The sequence below is a fragment of the Carex rostrata genome, chromosome 4, assembly GCF_964058835.1.
Source record: "Carex rostrata chromosome 4, lpCarRost1.2, whole genome shotgun sequence".
In the NCBI taxonomy this organism is placed as follows: Eukaryota; Viridiplantae; Streptophyta; class Magnoliopsida; order Poales; family Cyperaceae; genus Carex; species Carex rostrata.
This window is the reverse complement of record NC_135921.1, coordinates 1,514,582-1,537,126: the sequence shown is the minus strand read 5'-3', so window position 1 is coordinate 1,537,126 and position 22,545 is coordinate 1,514,582. Positions and strand designations below refer to the sequence as shown.

The 22,545-nt window shown below is 32.7% G+C and overlaps 1 protein-coding gene and 1 long non-coding RNA gene across 2 annotated transcripts; one reads left to right on the top strand and one right to left on the bottom strand.

Annotated features, from left to right (window-relative positions):
* The first annotated feature begins 2,670 nt into the window (after window positions 1-2,670).
* LOC144553302 (zinc finger CCCH domain-containing protein 55-like) lies at window positions 2,671-3,526 on the top strand. Its single transcript, XM_078301404.1, has 2 exons — window positions 2,671-3,249; window positions 3,384-3,526. The coding sequence occupies exons 1-2, from the start codon at window positions 2,767-2,769 to the stop codon at window positions 3,483-3,485; spliced, it is 585 nt and encodes a 194-aa protein (XP_078157530.1). The 5' UTR covers window positions 2,671-2,766; the 3' UTR covers window positions 3,486-3,526.
* Window positions 3,527-21,761: 18,235 nt separating this feature from the next.
* On the bottom strand, window positions 21,762-22,281 carry LOC144552435 (uncharacterized). The gene is made up of 3 exons (XR_013511147.1): window positions 22,124-22,281; window positions 21,906-22,030; window positions 21,762-21,800 (listed from the first exon to the last, which is right to left on the bottom strand). It is a non-coding gene; the product is annotated as an uncharacterized LOC144552435 (long non-coding RNA).
* Between the last annotated feature and the right edge of the window lie 264 nt (window positions 22,282-22,545).

Here is a 22,545-nt window from a genome sequence, read left to right as displayed (position 1 = left end):
TTTATTTTTTTTTTCCTTTTTCGTACTAGTGTCATTTATCTTATTTGTTAGCTCGCTTATAATTTGCACCCGAATGACCATGGCTGGTCCTAAACAGAACCCCAAGTTCAATTCTATAACAAAGATGAGATTTGTTTAATTTGTAGGGGATAATGACCAAAACTGAATCCCAACTAATATATTTTCAATCATTGGCCTAAGAGAGATATAATGTGTGACAACTTTTACGAATACAAGTATCATCTTTGTTATAGAATAACTGTTGGCCATTATCTTGTGTGAACGGCATGAACTTGTTGTTCTGTTTAATTGCGTTTTTGGAAAAATTAGCAAAAGGTTCGGCTATAAATTTTAATGATGCGCTACCTATTTTCAGGAGCATTGTAGTGAGGTTGTGGACTTGGTGATGAGAAATTCACTGCGAGACGATGGGGAGAGATGTTTCCGCAGAAACAGTGACTAACGTTTTCTTGGGGACGGTACATTTAGTTAGAATTAGTATTTGTTTGCTCTTGGTACTCTTTAATTTTAATTAATTTTATGTCAATTGTTGCTGACAGGTATCTGTTGGCATTTGTGGCTGCAATGTGGGGCATTGTGTGCACGGTCTTCGGCTGGTTCTCACGAGCGTGCTGAGGTGTTTTGGAACTCGAAGTGTGGACCAGTTGTGAGCCAGCAACCTTGAGCTATCACAGCAAATGCCCATTGGTCAGAGGCAAGTAAGTGCCTTTAGTCATATCAATATTTAAATTACTCTTTTCTTTTTGAGTTTTCTCTGTTATTATTTTATTTTTGTTTTACAGAATAAGACGGGTTGCAAACTGTTTGCCTTATGGGTTGCAAATTCTGGCGCCATGTTGGCATGATTTTGCGAGATAAGTTTTCTTTTACATACTCGTGTCATTTATCGTATTTATCAACGGGCTTATAATTTGCACCTGAATGACCAAGGCTGGACTCCTTTTGTATTCGTACAAGTTGTCACACATTATATCTCTCTTAGGCCAATGATTGGAAAAACATTAGTTGTAATTCAGTTTTGGTCATTATCTCCTAAGAAATAAACAACTATCATATTTGTTATATAAATTTTAATGATGTGCTTCCCATTTTCAGAAGCAAGCAATTATGGTTGTAGTAGGGTTGTGGACTTGACGATGTGAATTTCATTGCGAGACGATGGGGATATATGTGTCTAAGTAAAAAGTGACGAACTCCAAATGTAAGTATGGTCCATTTAGCATTTACCATGATAGATGAATTTCAGACTTGTGTTGTTTTTAGCACTCTGTTTTAATTTTATTTTTGTTTTGCAGAAGACTTTCAGACTGTTTGCATTTTGGGAGAAGCACACGCCACTGCGTCCTTCGACCATCTGTTGGTGCAGCGCCAAAGCTGTAGGTTTGGCTCCATAGTGGGATTATTTTGCGAGATAAGTTTATTTTTTTTTTTCCTTTTTCGTACTAGTGTCATTTATCTTATTTGTCAGCTCGCTTATAATTTGCACCCGAATGACTATGGCTGGTCCTAAACAGAACAACAAGTTCAATTCTATAACAAAGATGAGATTTGTTTAATTTGTAGGGTATAATGACCAAAACTGAATCCCAACTAATATATTTTCTATCATTGGCCTAAGAGAGATATAATGTGTGACAACTTGTACGAATACAAGTATCATCTTTGTTATAGAATAACTTTTGGCCATGATCTTGTTTGAACGGTATGAACTTGTTGTTCTGTTTAATTGCTTTCTTGGAAAAATTAGCTAAAGGTTAGGCTATAAATTTTAATGATGCGCTACCTATTTTCAGGAGCATTGTAGTGAGGTTGTGGCCTTGGCGATGTGAAATTCACTGCGAGACGATGGGGAGAGATGTTTCCGCAGAAACAGTGACTAACGTTTTCTTGGGGACGGTACATTTAGTTAGAATTAGTGTTTGTTTGCTCTTGGTACTCTTTAATTTTAATTAATTTTATGTCAATCGTTGCTGACAGGTATCTGTTGGCATTTGTGGCTGCAATGTGGGGCATTGTGTGCACGGTCTTCGGCTGGTTCTCACGAGCATGCTGAGGTGTTTTGGAACTCGAAGTGTGTACCAGTTGTGAGCCAGCAACCTTGAGCTATCACTGCAAATGCCCATTGCTCAGAGGCAAGTAAGTGCCTTTAGTCACATCAATATTTAAATTACTGTTTTCTATTTGAGTTTTCTCTGTTATGATTTTATTTTTGTTTTGCAGAATAAGACGGGTTGCAAACTGTTTGCCTTATGGGTTGCAAATTCTGGCTCCATGTTGGCATGATTTTGCGAGATACGTTTTCTTTTACATACTCGTGTCATTTATCTTATTTATCAACTAGCTTATAATTTGCACCTGAATGACCAAGGTTGGACTCCTTTTGTATTCGTACAAGTCACACATTATATCTCTCTTAGGCCAATGATTGGAAATACATTAGTTGTAATTCAGGTTTGGTCATTATCTCCCAAGAAATAAACAACTATCATCTTTGTTATATAAATTTTAATGATGTGCTTCCCATTTTCAGGAGCAAGCAATTATGGTTGTAGTAGGGTTGTGGACTTGGCGATGTGAAATTCACTGCGAGACGATGGGGAGATATGTTTCTGAATAAACTGTGAGGAACTCCAAATGGCATCTCAATGGGATAATGATGTATGTATTGCAAGTTCACATGCTACCAGTACCTTTTCAGTGAATCCAACTGCCTCTCAATCTCTCTCAAATCAACAGAATCCAATCATGGCTTCCAAGGTGGGGATGTCACAAACAAATCAAAATAGTGTTGCTGAGAAGCCAAATACTGATGCAGTTATGCAACCTATATCATGCACATACACAAATGTGGGGACCTCTCAGGCTAGAGGATCAGATACTGGGTCTGAGTTGTCTGCTGTCAATCCAGTGGACCCAACTCCTGAGGTTCCCAAGCTGGGACAGTCACAACTGAACCAAAATCACTTTGTGGCAAATGGAACAGCAGCAGGAGAGAAACCCAATGAGGTTGATAACCACAGCTTTGAATGGGCACTGATAGGTTTTGCAAAGCCAAAGCTGAAGCCGTTTTGGTTAAATCGGCACTTGAAAGAAGCCAATTACCGGCAGATACTTGGTAAGTTTGTGAATAATGTCACTCGATCCCTTGGAACTTATGTCCCTCAGACCCATGAGAACATATGCAAGTTTGTAAAAGAACAAAATGACTGTCTGAGCAAATTTCTACAGGTGTGTATATAGTTTTCTCTCTTTTGATTAAGTAAATTATGTTCCTTTTACTTCGGGTTCTTTTTTTTTTTAATGAACTTGATAAGTTTCTAGCTAGTTTATCATAAAATATATATCATACTTTCCTTCTACAGATGTACCTGGGAAGGTTTGTGAGTGAGGACGTCATAATAAATATGAGGTACATTGTCAGTTCTTATGTATTGTTGAGTGGTATAAACATTGTAGTTACATAATATTTATTTAAATTGAGATAAATAAGTCTTTCTATCTTTTTGCATACATAAATTCAATGGTTTTCCTATGACAGTAGTATATAATAGGATTTGTATTTTGCAGATAGCATAGTACTGTCACATGCGTTGTTATATTGGTGAACAATCAGTTTACACTTGTTTCATATGGATTATGTTGATATTATTTAAAGAAGGATATTGTTAAGAGACTTTTCAATGGAGTTTAAAGTTGATTCGTTAGGTACACAAAAAACAAAAAGGATATATTTAAGGCTTAATGGGTCATCTGTTTGTTTATATAGGTGATTTATGTGAGAAATTACTAGCGAAGAGTTGAAATTTATGGGCTGTTCTGTTCAATTTATGTCAGGCTTCACCATGGCTTATTCTATGTTTTCCAGATTAACTAGTTTAGCAGAGAACTTCATTCCTGCTCACTGTGTGATACCAATACTATTCTTATTATATCTGAGCCTGTTTTTTGTAGGACAATTTAGTGCATGCATCTCTGATCTGATAAATTTTAATGTATTAAGTATATCATGTATGTGTAGTACAACCGCCATAGTGATTAAAGAGGAAGCGGCTGTGTTGGCTGCACCGGCGGATGAAGTGCTAGTGGAGCAACCTCTTAATGATCATCAGGCTGAACCAGACTGCGGCCTCTGACAACCCTGCTGCTGAGGAGGAAAAACTGGATGGCGACACTGAGCACAACCACCAGTATGAACTGCACGACACTGAAGGCGACGAATCAGTTCTGGATGCCTTCAACTTTGACTCTGAAGATGATCTCCTGCAAGATGAAGATGGAGGCAATGCCTCTGTTTAGGCAATGACTAGGCTAAGTTTTATGTTTTATTTTCTATTTCTGCATCCTTTTTGTGGTTCTGAATTAGTGATGAGCACTACATCTTTTGTGTAATCAGCAATGTCAATGGAACCTAAGAATTTCTATTTCTTTTTAAAATTCTCAATTGGAATATGCGAGACCTTGGTGATTTAAACAAGTGCATGATTATCAAAAATACGGTTTTTAGATGCTAATTGCAACCCTGCTCCAGAAGACGATAAATCCTTGTAATTCATACTGACAACTAACGAAGGTTCAGTTTAGACCCTTTTATTCATACTGACAACTAGAATCCTTCTAATTCTTTAGCAATTCCCATGCTCTATAATATTTGTAGAAGGCTCTCCAGTCCGCTTCCATGGGTGGTTTCAATTGAGAGCATGTTGTTGTAGCTCCTGACAGTCGGTGTAATTTGCTCCGAAAAAATAATAACGCATCAGACATGATAATTATGCCAAGGTCAAAATGGTAAGAAAAAAAGAATAAGTTGACAGTTGGCACTTATGAAATAAAATGGTTTCCTACTATCATGATATCATCAATAAAAGATCGCGCGTCTATCTCTCATTTATCAGAAAGTTCATCATTTTTTCACTTTAAAATTCTTATATAGTTCGCTCTTAATATATATACATAGTTCCTTCTTTTTTATGCACCAAAAACCGTGCTAGAGCATTGGACGAAATGATTTGTCATTAACAAGCTAAATTAATTAAAAGGCATAAAATAATTAAAATTTAACACATATGCACATGATACATACGTTTACATATTATGTAAATTAAAAACGATGGGACTTGATTCGTTTATTTACTATTCAATAAAAAAAAATTGACAATTTAGATTTAATACTATCTTGGGATGATTTGAGAAACATGTATCGAACAATTGGCTAAAGCACTGCTCTCAGTATACGAGATGACGTGTTTGAAACTGACTGCATATCACTAAAGTGATTTAAGAACTTCAAGTCTTCAATCTAAAAAAATTACCAAATCTTGTTTGCTTCAAAAGAATTAACATTCATTGTTGCATACTCGCATCTCCAAACAATATTCAAAATTTCACATAATTTTTTGATATGCTATTTATATATTCTCCAACATACTTATAGAACTGTTTTTTTTTTAATCTTATCTAAATTAAATTAAAACCTATTACTAATATTATCAGCAACAAAAAATCATCTATGTCAATTTTATTCACAATGATAACCTCACAGATACCTTTTTTTTCGAGTGAGGCTGTATGTTCAAGAAGCAAATAACTTTGGAACAATTCTCGCAAGATCAATGAACACTAAATTCTACATCTTCCTCTAATGTATACCTAACCTCAAATTTTTTTGGCAGACCTTACAATGTTAAAATTATTGTATTTTTATGTTTGATATGAGTCCAAAAATTTTATGACCCAAGAGTAAAAGGGAATGGAAGAACTCAAAATTTCATATCAATTGGTGCACCATTTGTTCTAGAGAAGATCATACATATGTGATCAAAGACATTTTTCTTGAAATTTTAAATTGGTCCGAATTCAGTTTATTAATATTTCTTAAAGCGTTAAAATTAAATTTGGTCCGAATTCAAGTCAACTAATTCGATTTTAAACAAATTCAAAATTTAATTTACTGCAGAAGATCGCATTCACTCAAGTTCAACCTTACATGCCTTATAATTGTTACCTAGTAACAAAAAATATATATATATCTCTATCCGCCCAAGTAAAACTTAAAAAGTACTATTTCATGTCATGAGTTCAAAATTCAGATGGGAGAAATCATTTGTTTTAATAACAAGGGTATTAAATAATTAGATGGTTTGATCTCCAACTTTACTCAAAAAAAAAAAATACTATTTCAGAAAAATCCCAGACGACCATTTTTTTATTATGCCTAGCACACAACTTTGGAAAACATAATTAAATTTACTTTAAATCTTTGACTTTGAAGAAGCTAATAGCTTTGGAACAACTCTTGCAAGACTGCAATAACAATTTTACCAATTCAACAGCGTTATTTTATTTTATTTTATTTTGATTTGAAGCCCGTAGGCACTTTCATTCACCACCTGCTTTGCCAGGGTTACAAGCAATTGGCTTAGATCGCCTTATTACATATGGTGCTGTTCGGTTGGACAAAATTAAGGTTCCTTGAAGCTCCTTTAACTCTTAATCCATGTTAATCCTGCCAAACGGTATCTCCTTAAGCAAGATTAAGACATCCTCCTTATCTCAAAATCTTAATCCTGGGTGCCCCCCTCCTTAACGTTCAGCTTCCTTTAGAGCTCAAACACCAAAAAGTATATTTCTTTTTACAATTGTATCTCTCGGAGATGACCTCATTAAGGTCATTTTCATTTCTTTTGAATTTTTTATTGACCTCCTTAACGTCCTCTATGTTTCTTTTTTCATATTTTATTAGCCTCCTTAATCCTTATGCCCTTCCCGTTTCTTTTTCATTTTTTATCATCTTCTTCTTCAAGAGGCAGCACGCGTCCCTAGGTGTGGAAAAGGAACAAAAATGACTCTTTCTAGCGCAGATGGAGGACCCTCCGACGAATAACTTCGAATTCTGATACACACTGACATTCTCGTCGAAATGCTCTTTCTATTGACATCCCTCTTGTTCAGTATAATTTCTTTCATTAGTATTTCTCAATTAGATAGTGAAGTTTACATTATGTTGCTATTAACGAATGAGTACAATATAAACTGAGTGAACAAACCTGTAAAATCAGAAAAGAGAAGAAGGACAATACACAAAATAGAGAAACAACAACGACACTGATACAGAAAACAGAGAAATACATTTTGCATTATATTCTCCGTTTAATAAAAAAAAATGAATGAATGAGAGTAACATGAATGAAAATGGTAATTGAGAATGGTTGTAACACGAATGAAAATGGTAATTGAGAAAAAAACTTGAATTTTTTTCTTCATTTCATGACCAAATTGTCTATTTTAGATGGATTTAATTGTCTTCATTTATTTTTGTGTTTTATGCTTTATAAAAATGTTAACCATAGAAAAAATAATATACGGATGGTAAAATAAAATAATTCACTATAATCTATATTTTTCTATATGTATGTTAAAAAAATGACCAATTTGATTACGTTGATGAAATATATTTAATTACTTTTAGTTAAAATTATAACACAATTTGATTAATCAATCATGTCATATGACAACAACAATATGAAGGGTAAAATAGTCTTTCACTTCTCATGTATATTTTTTATTCAAATATATACTATAATCTTAATCTTTGTTATTTGTCGAACACGAACTTCTTAATGCTTCTTAAGTTCTTAATTCTTCGTTGCTTAATCCTTGTTGCCGAACAGGGCCATATGTTCAAAAGCTATCCTAATTGAGGATAGCTAATTGAGGTTCTTTTTCTTTCTGTCATTGATTCGAGAAGAGGGGGTATGTGAAGCCAGCATAGCAAATTCTTCCGTTGCGTCAACACTCAACAGTGTTATCAGCGTGTATGTAATAAAAAATTGAACAACATGATTATTGAACGATATCACGCTTGAGCACAAAAATATTCATTGAAATGTTACTTCAATCCTATCTATATTTAATTCGTATTATTGTTTTGAATAGTATTTTTTGAATTTTTTTTTTAGGAGCTGTACAAACAATGCGTTCTTTATTTAATAATCCATCATTCGCTTCACAGACTTCTCCTAACTCACATAATTTCCTTATTCACATGAAAAATGGAAATCAGTAGTAGAAAATAAAATTACAAACTAATATACAACTATTCATGAAATTGCAAACTTTTAGTTTGTTTGATAATAATATTAATATTTCAATGCACTATCATATTATATTGATTGTTTTATTATTACCCTAAAAAAATAAAAAAATACTGGATCTACCCTTGGATTCAAAAAATTTCTAAATTGGCGATTTTTAGACGATTTCTTAAGCAATTTTAGGTATTTTTTTTTACTAGTAGATTACTAATAAAGGTTTATTGGCAAATGTAGTTTGTTAAAGGAAAAATGTAGATGTATTGTTTTTAATTAGTAGATTTCTCTCTCTTTCTCGTCTGTAGGGGTGTCAATGGCACCCTTTTATCTATTTACCCGATCCGTATCGTATCCGAAAACACGAGTAAGGGTAATATTTTTTTTTCATTAGCTAATCGGGTATGGGTAAGGGTAATGATTTTTTTTTCGTTATCTTACCCGTTTTCGTATAAGATAATTTTTAAACAATAAAATTATATATAGTTATATATTTGTATGAAGATGATACATGATACAATAAAGTTTTTGTATTTTATTAAATTTTCATAATACAAATTAGTTGTATTCATTATTTTTTTTTTATTTTGAAAAATATTTCATCGTAAACACAAATCGAAATGTTAATGATATTTTTTTATCCGTTTACCCAACCCGTACCGTATTCGAAAATACGGGTAAGGGTAAAAAATTGTTTTTGTTATCATAACGGGTATGAGTATGAAAATATCTCCACCTGACCCGTATCGTAACCGTTGACACCCCTACTCGTCTACTATTGAAAATGAATTGTAAATGGGCAAGAGAGAAAAAAAACCACTATTTATAAAGCATTTATAGCTAACCGCTCCACTGTGGAGCGGTCCACTTCTAGAGCTAGTATATTGAAATAATCCGTCCGGGTCGAATCCGGATCAGACCGCCCGTGGTCCGTACCCGACTGGACTGTACCCATAGCCGGGTTTGGAATGGGTACATGGGTAACCCGGGTAAGGGTTAAAACGGGCCGGAACCCTTTTTTTGGAAAAAAAATCCGTGATAATCCGGACTGTGCCAAACCCGAACCCAGACCATCCCGTGAACCTGCCTACCCGCCCAAAAAAATTCATTTAAAAAAAAAAAGTTTTATTGCAGGAACAACACGTGCACACGCACGGATCAGTCACATAAAATCAAACATCTTTTCCGATGATGTGAACAGTTTATACTGGTTACCTGCGGACTAAAGATTCTTTACAACGAAAATTTAATTAGATTAAAAAAAAAATCTTGTCATTCTTGTATTAATTTTTTTTTTTTTTAAATGTAGCATGGTATCATGTATTATATATTAGGCTTCTGGTAATTGATCTACTATTACAATTTTCACAATTGTTTTTGCAATTGTTTTACCTTAATCTACGGACACCCTTACACCCTTTTTTTTTTTTTTCTTAATTAGCAACACCAACATCTCAACAACTTAATTATTATAAGAAAATTTATCCTAATGAAGGCTATGCACCTGGCAAAATATATCTGCTGAACTAACATGCAAGACAAATATACATCCGATTTGTATATTTCTTTAGATATACAAACTACTAGTACAGTACTCGGTACTTGACAACAGCAACAGAAAAAAAATAAAAAAAAAGCCGGTCCGGACCCGTACCCGTCTGAACCAACCCGTGGATCCGTGCTACCCAGGTGGTTGAGCCGGGCCGGGTAAGGATTTTTGAAAATAAACCCGTACTACCCTACCCGAGCTACCCGCGGACCCGAGCAACCCGTGTCTGTGCCAACCCCTGCTCGTGCTGGTTTGACCCGTACCCGTCTAGTCCAGCCCGTTTTCAATACACTATCCAGAGCTGATCGCCCCACTATGGGGGTGGCTGGGTCTTGAAGTGGACCGCCTCACTTTGAAGCGGTCAGTGCAGATTTTGAAAAATTTGAAATGTGAGAATTGATTAGTAACATTATTTTAGGGTATTATATAAAAAATGGGGATATTATATAACCAACCATTTATTTGTGAATTACATTATTACAAACAATCCATTACAAGATGGAGAAAAGAGAAAAAAAAAATGTGCATATATCATTGATTGATGTGATGTGATATTGACTTTACAATAAAAGAAAATAATTACATGCCTCTATTCTGAATCAAATTTTTTTCCCTTTATTTAACTGTACAACAAGTAGCAATATTATTTAATAAACATACAACAAATAATGTGGCTAAGGTATATGACTTAATTGAAAAAAAAAAAATTAGCCTCTGCCCTACCTAACCCAGTGAAAGAAATATTAAGTTTGTTTAAATCAGAATACAAAAATCAAGAAGTGCTATTTCTTTTATTTTGAGTAATTAGCCGGATGCCTAGAATAGATAGCTCATTATCTTATCAGAATAAGGTAATCCAAATTTTGCACTACATTTAAAAAATAGATAATGTATCCATTTATATTTATCATTCGTTGTTTAAGAAAACAACATGGCAAATTGAAACCCGAATTGCATCTAAAATGAGAGAAATGGAGATAATTGGATTTCACAGTGGAGATCGAGATACCAAAGTAAATATTTTCGGATGCATTGTTTGTCAGAAAAAATCCAAGTTCCATTTTATCACCGGCGATATCAAATTAATTTGGTTAAGTTTTATTTTTTTATTTTAATTAACCTGCTCTGAATCTAATTGGCAGGGCTGAGGGCTCTCTATATATGTAATCTGCATTGATTGTCGTTTTTTTAAATTATACAATCTTTTTTTTTTGATAAAAAACCCGTAGGTATTAAATTATACAGTCAAATCATGCAGTGGACTAACCTACATAATAAAAAAGGAGTTGAGGTACTAAAAAAAACAAAAAAAAAACAGATAGAGCAATCTTTTCGAAGGAGAGAAGAGGAGAGAGAGAGAGCGCGCGCACACTGTGATAACCGTTTTGTGTAATATCTAATCAGTCAACAACGGATTGTCAATGTTGCTTGTTGGGGAGGAAAATTAAGTCGAGTATATCACAAGGCGTGGAAAGCATGGCTGTTATTTAAAAAGAATGAAACAATCAGGGGCATTCATATTTCTAGAGAAGAAAATCAGATGACTCGCAATTTAACAAAAATATTAGGAGCAAAATCCAGTTCTCCTGTTGTTAAAAAAAAGTTTCATTCTCTCAAAAATGATCATAAAGTTCAAGATTGAATGCATGCATCTTACACTTGTGATCAAGGATATTGGTTGTTCATAATATTTTAATTTTTTTAAGTATGACATGAGGATCAGGTTCAAACTTTAAACACATTTATCCATGATTTTTCAGATTGTATAAATTCAGTATAAACTTTTGAACGCGTAATATAATGCTTTTATAATTTATCTTGAATTCATCCTACGTTCAATCATAAGATGTTTAATGTTTTAGACGTGTATACAATTATCAAATTAATCTATAAAATATAAATATGAATGTTTTACGATTATGCAGGATAGACAAATAAAAGATTGTTTTTCTTACTGAATGATTGATATACATTTCAATTTTTATTTACTGCGAGATCATAAAATCATTTTCTTGTAAGAAGTGCAAACTATAAATATGATGTAATATATATACCAAGTCCTCTCTATCTATCTACGCCCCCTAATTATCACCTCGGTTTACTTTACCGAAAATAAAATAAATAATCAATTAATCAATTAATCATACTAAATTTTCTCTAGTTCTGCTTTGAGAATGAATGTCCCCTGTTTGGCCTAAATGGAGAAGATGTATTCCGAAGTTAAACTGACCCTGTCAATTCAGCTTCTCGTTTCCAAGACATTTAAAGAGCCCGGCTCTTCTGTTTCAAATTCCCTGAAACAAAATCTGTGTTATTTTTTTCTGAAGAAAGGCTATAAGGGATTAACAGACTTGATTTCTGTATAGACCCACTAGTCAGTACTAAATAACAGCATTTGGTCCAATGGATTTTTAACAGAGGGTTTGGAAGTTGAAACGACAAAAAGCAAAGAAGACCAAGAGATTTGCAGTCGCGTTCTAAATTTCTTTGAATTATTCAAAAGAAGAACCCAGCACTGATTTTAAGGATAACAATGAGAATTGGTTGATTTTTTTTTTGAGGAAAAACCCGTAGGTAAGAATTGGTTGATTGATACTTTAGGGAGCTAGTGTGATATATTAAAAAGGAAAAATTGTGAGATTGCCACTACAAAACCTTCAAAATGTAAGAATGTCACTACAAATTTCAAAATGGTAGAAATGTCACTCTAAAACTTCATTAATTGTGAAAAATGCCATTCCTATACAATTTTTATACTATTTTTATTAAAAATAATTTGAAAAATTCTGTTTTAGAATACGTATTTTCGTATTTCCGGTTATACCCTTAAAGTAAAATTAAGAATAAGAAATGGCCTCCTGTCTATCCCTGCCTCCCTCTCTCGCCGATCCTTACGATCCCTTACGATCGCCGTTGTTCTCCGCCAACTGTCGGTGCCATGAGAGGTATCCTCCGCCGTTGTTCTCTCCTATGTTGGTCTCTGCCACCCCCTCCTTTCCTCTTCGTCCACATCAGCTGCCACATCGGCAGCGGCGTCTATACCTTTCGTGCCGCTGTCTACGGAAGAGGTAACGACTGATACACCACTGTCATGTCAGAAAGAATCACCAGATAAGCTCATAGTACTATCTTATCTCCTTCTTCTATAGTTAATCTATGAATTTGATTCTTTTTTTTATACTTTTTATTCTTAATTGGGTTGTGAGGAGCTGCACGAGATTGCTGTAATTACTTTAGAATATTGGGCATATAGTAGTAATTCCTACATTTCTGGTTTGGATGGCTTGATCAGATTGAGTGGGGCGAGATTTCTTTAGAATGTAATTGAAATTATAGGAGGTTGATGTAATCTGTCTGTGCTGCTATATGATGAAAACAGTATTACTGCATTTCGGCCTCCCCTTTTTTCTTCAATTTATTTGTTTAAGCACTTGTCAGTATTCCAAAATTTCTTGGTTGAATTTTGGATACTTTATTTAATTTTGGATACTTTATTTAATAGGAGGGAAGCTGTCAAAAAAAAAAGACTGTCTCCACAAAGATTGGCTGAGAGAATTGATCTGGATGCTAAACTTTGGGAGAATTTTTGCTAACTTATTTAAAAATGATGCAATTTAACAAGTGGTAGAGGTAGGCTTAGCTGTGTGGTATTTTGTGGTTTTATTTTTAGATGGAAGGCTTTCAAACTGTTGTATACGTTTGTTTTAGAATTATGGAAATGCTGAGGCAGATTTTTTGGCAATTCATTGATATAGGTTAGTATGTTGACAATTTAGTTGTATGTTTTAGAATTATGGAAATGCTGAGGCAGATTTTTTCCTGAAAATTGGATAAATAAGGACTAAAATGCCTCTCTAATAAGCTAATGTCTTTGCAGATACTTATATTCATCTTGCTTGAATGATTGAAGGCATTTTTGTTGGCATAGATTTAGATTAAGATTCAAATTGAATGCAATGGAGTTACAATCATAAACTACCTCTGATACAAGTACACTATCTGTTATCAAAGGAAACACATGGCTAATTTGGAAAAGTAGAAGCAATATTGTCATAACATAATTATAAGAATACATCACAATGAAAACAAAGTTATAAGCATACAATGTTGTCATTAAAATAACAACGCCATACATCCTTCGTAAGCATATCAGAAAAAATTCTTACAAGCATACAACATACATCCTTTCTAAACATAAATCTCTAAGAGTAAAGCCTACAACAACATTCTTTATTGTTCCAACAAACTCAATTATGTTTTAACTCCTTTTGCCAATGTCCTCATGAAAAGACACACAGCCAGAGGTGGTGGTCTCTTAGCCACATAAAAAAATTCAGCTCTCATACGGGCCAGCGCTTGCATTCTTCCCTATCACCAGTCTGAGGTTTCTACTGTGCTGGTCTCTGTACAAACAAGAATAGAAAATAAAAAATTAAGTTTATTACAACAATTATGGTACCATAACCATCTCACTTTCTCCTAGAAGTTCATGTATAAAGAAAGCAAACTACATGCTTAAAACTGTCTGAAGGGCTTTGAGACAAGGCTTTGCCTTATCCAAAGCTGGGTGTAAACCGCCCGATCCATATCAAAATTCATACTTGTAACTATTCTAGAGCTCTAATAGCTTGTAACCATTAAGGAGTAACAAAATGACTCACTAATATTAACTTGAAAGTTTAATAGTTCCAATGTTCTATTCTTAGACTGTACCAGTTTGGTATTAGGAATCCAAAGACTAGAACATAGGTACAAGATCTATAAGCAATCAAAAAGGAATATAACAACATAAAGAATTCAAGAAACAACATCGACCATCATAGACACCTAATCGAAACAATATTGTTCAAAGTCTAGTATTGAATAATCGAAATCTAGATTTTATGATTTTAACAAATCTTACTAGGATAGGAGAAGCTGGTACAGTTTGTTAAAATCTTAAAATCAACAAATTATGTAATTTCTCAATATTTAATTTGTCTCCAAACATTCAGATTTTCACCACATCTCACAAATACACAACAAGTAATTTGGTAAGATTGATCATACCAATTCGATCACAAGCAACACAGATTCTGAAATTGGTATCGTACCAATAGCAATTTAGGAAATTGGTACTAAAACTTGGTACTAAAAATAGATGGCCTGTACATCTTGTTATCATTACCAATTGGATGGCATGTACATTGTGTCGCGTGAACTAGACACTGTAGAACTGTTAAATTTTAAGTTTTGATTTTTACAGTGATTGGAGCACAAGGCAACCAAACTCTAGAAAATTTAAAGGAAATTAACACATGGCACTGACGAGAATAAGCTTTATTCAATCTTATACGGATGATAGAAAAATAGGAAATTTCATAAAATTGGGCTGTAATTGATCCGACAAAGAGAGAGAAACAAAATTGAGGTTACTCACAGGGAATCGCGAGCAAAGTGCAGAAAAGAAAATCTTGACAAGCCACGATGCAATATAATCGGAGGTTTCAGTCAGAGAGAGCGGCCGATAGATTCGACGAGGGCGGCAGAGCGCGCACGGTGCCTTCAACCTTCTTCTTCTTCTTTGGTTCTTCTACGGTGGATCTGCCCATCGAACTCAAATGAGAAGGGTATTTTAGTCCAAAATTTTAATAACAAGAATAATACAGTATAAATGACAAATTTAAGATTTAAGCAAATTTAGAGTGGCATTTCTACAATTTTAAAGTTTGTAGTGGCATTCTCACATTTTGAAGATTTTGTAGTGGCAATCTCACAATTTTCCCTATTATAAAAGTCAATTTTTGTGCTTATATATATCTCTACCTAATTGCTCTAGGGAATCCTTCCAAATGGACAAGTGGTAGCAGTAAAGAGGCTTTCTAAGAGCTCCGGCCAAGGATTAGAGAATTAAATTCAGGTGCCTTTTGTACAGTACTGTTTTCTTTTAAGTAATCGTATGTGTATTGGACTATTGGCTGAGTGCATCAACTCCTCCCTTTACACACTATTTTGTTAGAAATTTCTCGTCCCGTGTATAATTTGTTGCGTATCATTATTGTTTTTGTAATAGTGCTCCTTGTATATCATGTTAATTTTTTTATGTGAAAAACATATTATATATGTATGTATTCCTGATAGCCACTATCAGAATTATCAAAAAAAAAAAAAGAAAAAAAAGAAAAACATATTATATATTAGAACATATAATTTTAGATGAAATTTGTAGTTTTCGAACCTAAGTTTTAATATTTTTGTGAAATTTCAATTGTTAATATTTTTATCTTCAATTTGTGACTACGTCACTGACCTAAAGTACACAAGTCTAAATAAAAAAAAAACCTCAGCCACACACCGTGAAGTAACACCCAGAAAAAAAATGAGTCAGACGCTAAAAAGTATCATCATTACTTTTGAAAATTTCTCAAAACAATGTCATTTCTCTATTTTATTTTTTAAGTGCATCACATAAAAAAAAAAATCAGTCAAATCCTTGCTGCAACCTTTCTGCCCGCAGTTGGCGTCAAATATTTAGCGCTTGGCATAATATTCGAGTCGTTATTACAATTGTTTTCTTTAGAAAAAAAATCAACTTAATTATATGCAAAGTTGGTTCTATGGATTTATCTTTGTGATCATAGCTAACAAAATGGATTTGTGGCTATTAGAAGCAGCAAAAAATTTATCCGATCCGATTAAATTCAAATTGGACTCACAATTTTTAAAAGTCAAATTTATTTAATGCAATATGAGTCAACTTAATTTGAGACCACTTAAAGATTCAAAGTTAACTCGATCTGATATGAGATGACTTGATATCCAAACATGATTGAAAGCTGGACATGATAATTTGCACGAAAAAGGTATATATACCTCAACTCTGATCAATCTTTCTCCTTGTCAGTTTTCTTCTTGTTTCCTATTTTATTTTTTTCTATCTCAATTTAAAAAGCTTGTACAAAGAAAAAATATTTTTTTGAAAGTACATTGACTGTAACATGTAAAGCATGTAATATCTAGCTAGTCTGGAACTTGTCCATCAATGGATGCATGAAATCAAAAACGGCAGTCAGAATTTTGAATTATGGAGATCAATTATATATAACTTTTTTTTTTACGAAAATATCATAATATTTTATTATAAATATAGAAAATTATATATAAATATAATTTTTTTAAGTGGAAATTAATTGATCTTAACTTTTTACTTAAATCCGTCTTTGTATAAAACGTATTTTGTGTTAAACACGAATTGTGTGAAAATTTTAAATTTATATATAATTTTACTTCAAAAATAAAATTAACGCTTGCAAATAAAATGATGTGCGTTCATTGATGAAGAGCCTAGACAAAATTATCTCAAGCAATTAAAATGATTTTGGTTTTTTTCTTTTTCATTTCTAGATGATTGACAAAACGTATAATATTTTTTCACCGCTAATAATTCAAGTTGAAATTCCAAATAATGTTACTAATATTAAATTCAATCTGAAGTGTTTGTTTTTGCATTTATAAACATTGTACAATTATATTCTTGTCAAAAAAACATTGTACAATTATAACGGTTTAGATGATTTTGACGCGTCTTGCAATGTTCAATAAAATAAACAAGAGAAATCATGATCATGTATGGACATAATTTGTTCATAATAAATATCCAGTGATTTAAAATTGTCATTCTCATTCGCTATATGAGTTTTACGATAATAATGGAAACATTGAATTTTTTATTCTATTTAAGTTACAGTGGTTAAAGATATGCATATTTATGATAATAATGGAAGTAAAAATTGGGGACATTGAATTTTTTTCTGGTTAGCTTTTTCTTCTTCTATCTAAGTCCTAAGATACATTGAATAAAGATATGGATATTTATGACATATCAACGCAAGTAAAAATTGGAAACATTGAATTCTTTCTTGTTAATATATACTTTCTTATTTTATCTAAGATACGGTGAATAAAGATATGCATATTTATGGTATATAACGCAAGTAAAAATTGGAAATATTTAATTATTTCTTGTTTACTTTAATATTGGAACGTTGATTATTTTTTGTTAACTTTTGCTTGTTCCGTCTAAAGATAGAATGGATAAAAATATACCTATTTATGATAACATAACGTGAGTAAAAATTGTGTATATTGAATTCTTTCTTGTTAACTTTTCTTATTTTCAATTTTCAAAAAAACTTTTCTTATTTTCATATAAGATACTTTGAATAAAAATACATAACTTAAATTTCGTCAATAAATCTTCCGCTAAAACCAAAACCAATGTATTATGTATTGGTTGAATTATTCATTGCAACTATCAAAATATGGGTTTCAATTTTTAGAAAGCTATGTAACATGACTAGCTAGAAAGAAAATTTAGGAAAGAGTTTAAGAAGATAATTATATATTTTTTCAATATCTCCGTTTTTTTCAAAGTTTTTTTTTTCCGTCCTTTAATATACTTGGTTAGCTTTTAAGCAAGTTTGAAGTTATTTTGTTGTTCAATTTTTAAATAGTGCACAAAACATTAGGATGAATTAAATTTCAATAGGCTCGTAATTTTGTTTGCGTATTTGTAGAATGAATTAAATTTATAACTATTTTTTTTTTAACAATAAATTTAAAATTTTAGAATAATAAAAATATCGAGATTGAGATTGAGATTGAGATTGAGATTGAGAGAACGAGAGATGAAAAATAATAAGATGAGATGTCACTAGTACAAAAAACCCCTTCACCGACCCTTAATCACCGACTGTTTTAACCGAAGCATCAGTGTTGCTATACCTACACTGACTCTTTTATTAAATAACCGAAGCATCAGTGTTGCTATACCCTTAAGTTATGTTGTATTTTTCTACAAGACTCTATTATATTACTATTTTATAGGTTTGACTATTTACATTTTATATATTATTTTAATTATGTTTGAGTTTTCAAGAGATAGTCATTTTCTAAGTTGGACTTTTAGTTTTTCTATGTTATTTATTATATGATGGATGTATTGGGACGGACTGTAAATTCGTTGACGATATGTCTACGCTGGTTCAAATCCAACTCGGCCCAATAAAGTTACTTTATGAATACATATGTTATATATAAATGATATAATAGAATTGCCTGAAATATTTGAATTTTTTTTTTGAAATAAAAGGTCAACCCATTCATTAAATTAATGGGAAGACTTCATGTATTTATATGCATATAAAATATGAATTCTCATTCATTTTTATTTCGAAGTTCTAAGAATTCTTTTGATCTTTTGATTTATAGGAATCGCTTCTTATTGGATTTGTGGTTTCTGTCGATTAAGTAGAGGTAGGATTCTCCCTCAACTTTTTTAATCGACTCTTTTTTGATTGAGGAGGAAATCTATAAAAAATCCTTCCTCGGTTGAATCATACATTTTTTTTTATTTCAGTACAAAAATAAAATAAGAAATATTTTCTATCCAGAAAAAAAGAAACCTACACTTGCTTTTGAATCTTTAATACTTTATCTTTCTTCCTCTACATTAAAAAAAAAAACTTTGACATATTGACATGTCATCTTGTTCTTGAAGCTTTTAATAATATATAAATATTTTTTACTTGATTTCCTTCACAAATTATTCAATATCTCACTAAATCAAACAAAATCTATACACGCATAGTAGAGTTTGGAATGTGTGTGTTGTCAAGTGGTATCAGAGCAATCTCCATCTCTCCTCTTACAAAATTATTTCTAATTCCGCTAAATTATTTCAAAATTCGTCAATAGCGAAGTTGACATTAGAGACTGAGTTCGGCGTCATATACCTACACAAAGTTTTCTTTTAATATTATATGAAACTTATTCTCACTGACTCCTTTTAATTTATATAGTGTTAATTAATTTCATAACATGAAGTCGAGGGCTGCAAACGAACCGAACCAAATCGAATCTATCCTAGTTCGAATTCGAATTCGAAATAATTTCGAATCAAACCCAGTTCGAAATTGAAATAGATTTCGAACCTGAAAGGCCAGTTCGAATTTGGTTCGGTATAATTCGAACTAGTTCGATTTGATTCGAAATTAGTTCGAAATTGAGAGCAATTCAGTTAAATGAACACAGCAATTCGAAATTGAACATAGATGGTTTGAAATTGAGGCAGATTCGAAATTTAGTTCGAAATTGAGGCAGATTCGAAATTTAGTTCGAAATTGAGGCAAATTCAAAATTCAGTTAAATTGAAGCAGATTCGAAATTCAGTTAAACTAGGCTGCATATTTTTATACATATGTTTTTCTTGAGGCAATTCAAAATTACTTTTCTAGATCTATCCAACAATTCGATTAAATGCTTACCCAGATGTTTTTCGAAACAAACAAAGTACAATCTAAATATCAATAAAACAATCACTACATATTTATAATTATTACAAACTCAAATATTATCCTAAATAAAAATCATGTCTCTAAATCAATAGAACAATCACAAATTGATACTAAACAATCAACATAACGATCACATTGCTTGCTGTCACATTGCCACCTGAAAATTAAACAACCAACAGAATGATCATCTTCTTCATTAGTATTTTGTGCAAAGAACAATCTAAATCAGAAATATTATCCAAATTAGCATTAAATAAACATTCCTGAAAATCCAAACAAACAAGGCCTATGATAAATTATAATGATAAAGTTACTAACTCTAAACAAAATAAAATAAGCACATAGGACCCTAATTCCTTGAACAGATCTATAGCCCAGCAGTGACATGTAATGCAAAACTGACAAAATCTCAAAATGCCAAAAATCAATGCATCTTTCGAAAACCCTAACCCTAAAATATACATAGTATAGATGCCTCATGCTGCCCTAATGCCATATTTCAGCTAACAAGTAAAAGAGAAAAAATGACTAATAATTTTATGCTGCCCTAATGCCAAGTTAAATCTGGCATTAGAGTGAAACTGAAACTGCATCTGTTTGAAAACTGAAACTGAAACTGCCCTAATGACTAATAATTTTAGGCTTGACAAGTTGGCATTTCTTTTTTCAAGAGAACAATTCTTCAAAGACAAATGGACCCCGACTAGAACATATAACAACCTGCCTGGTTGATGGTTGCCACCTCTAACTTAATCAAATTAATCCTTCTAATTTATCTTTTTAAAGTTCAAGAAATAATCTGACTTATTTTTAAAAGTTTAAGGAATAATTTAATATTTTTAAGAGAAATTCAGAGATCAAAATATCTGAATTCTCACTCAAATGAATTTATTAAAGCACTCCAAACATATCAATTACCACAACAAAACGGTACATGGAAAATTCTAACAGAGACCGTACGCTCTCAAATTTGTAACGGTCATGTTTCAAAAGAAATTTCAACAACTTGATTCGAAATTTGCAGCAATATTTTACTGTTAAATATATACGGGCTTAAAATTATCAGCATATAACTTGAGATTCAGATTTCAAACAGATGCAGTTTCAGTTTCACTCTAATGCCCTAATGCTAGATTTCATGCTGCCCTAATGCCAGATTTCAAACAGATACAGTTTCAGTTTCAGATTTTGTTTTTCTGATCAGTTTCAGTTTCACTCTCTAATCAGTTTCAGATTTCTGATGCAGTTTCAGTTTCACTCTAAGTACTAGTTGCAGCTAGTACCAGTCCACTGGCAAACCAGCAACTAAGTACCAGTTTATTTCTACAAGTTAAAAATATTATAATTACAATATTATGATACAAGAGAGTGAAAATAAATAAAAGCACCTCAATTATAGAGTCCTTGTTACCAGAATTAGAAATTGCATCTTTCTTTGAGAAATCAAGGTGAACTACTTCTCCGTCAGCAACAGTGTTTCTGACGATAAGAAGCATAACATTAAAAAAGGAGAATTGCTTTTGAAAAACACCATATTAAGTCTGAAATTACTATACTATCCTTCTTGTTAGATCATTTAAGAAGAAAAAAGAAGCACAATATGAAATATTATTGACCTTATCGAGAAGGTTTGCAAAAATTCCTCTTCGTCCAGTAAAGACTCACCAAATATACTCTATACAAAAGGAAACAATAATCCATTTAGTAATTAGATGTCTGAGAAAAAGAAAGATAAAACCAATTTAATGTATCATGAAAAAATATATTATTGACCTTCAGAGGATCCTTCAGATCAGTAACACCTTTCCCTCCCTAACAGTAAATTAGTAAATCAATAAGAGTTCTGCTAATAAAAAAAATATACAATATGAAATATTTATTTATGCAAGAGTGCTGCTAATAGTGAACTTACTGCACATTTACTCGATGGCCGAAGAGAGGAGACGGAAAAAGTGCCACTGGCAACCGAGAAGAAAAACGAAGCGAAGTTTTAGGTGGTACGTTGAGAGCTTAGCCCCTTCCTTCGTACCAGAAAGAAAAGTCTGCCATCGAGTGAAAACAAAAGTTTGAATCTAATGAATGAAGCCTAGATTTGACCTTACTACAAACACGAGATTGAAAATTGAGATTCTAACCTGGGCGAGGCGAATTTCTGTGAGGGAAGGTAGGGGCTAAACTCTTTGCATTGAACGAGATTCAAGAAGGAGAAATGGTGGAATTCGCCAGCGCAGCGTAGGAGAGGTGACGGAGCGGAGCGGACTGAGCAGAAGAGAGAAAGTCGGCTAGGTTTAGGTTTTAGCGAGAGTGAGAGCGAGAGCGAGAGGGAGAGAATCCTGGCGACTGCCGTTTTGTTCATCGCAAATTAATTGGACGGTCCCTGTTTCGCGGAGATTCGAACCAAAATAAATTCGCGAACCTTTCGAATCCACTACTACAGAATTTCAAATCTGCACCGGTTTTTTTTTACATTTAAAACCGGTTTTCATACCGGTGCTGATCGGGCCGGTGCTGATTCCACTGATAGATTAGCACCGGTTTAAAACCGGTGCTAAATGTA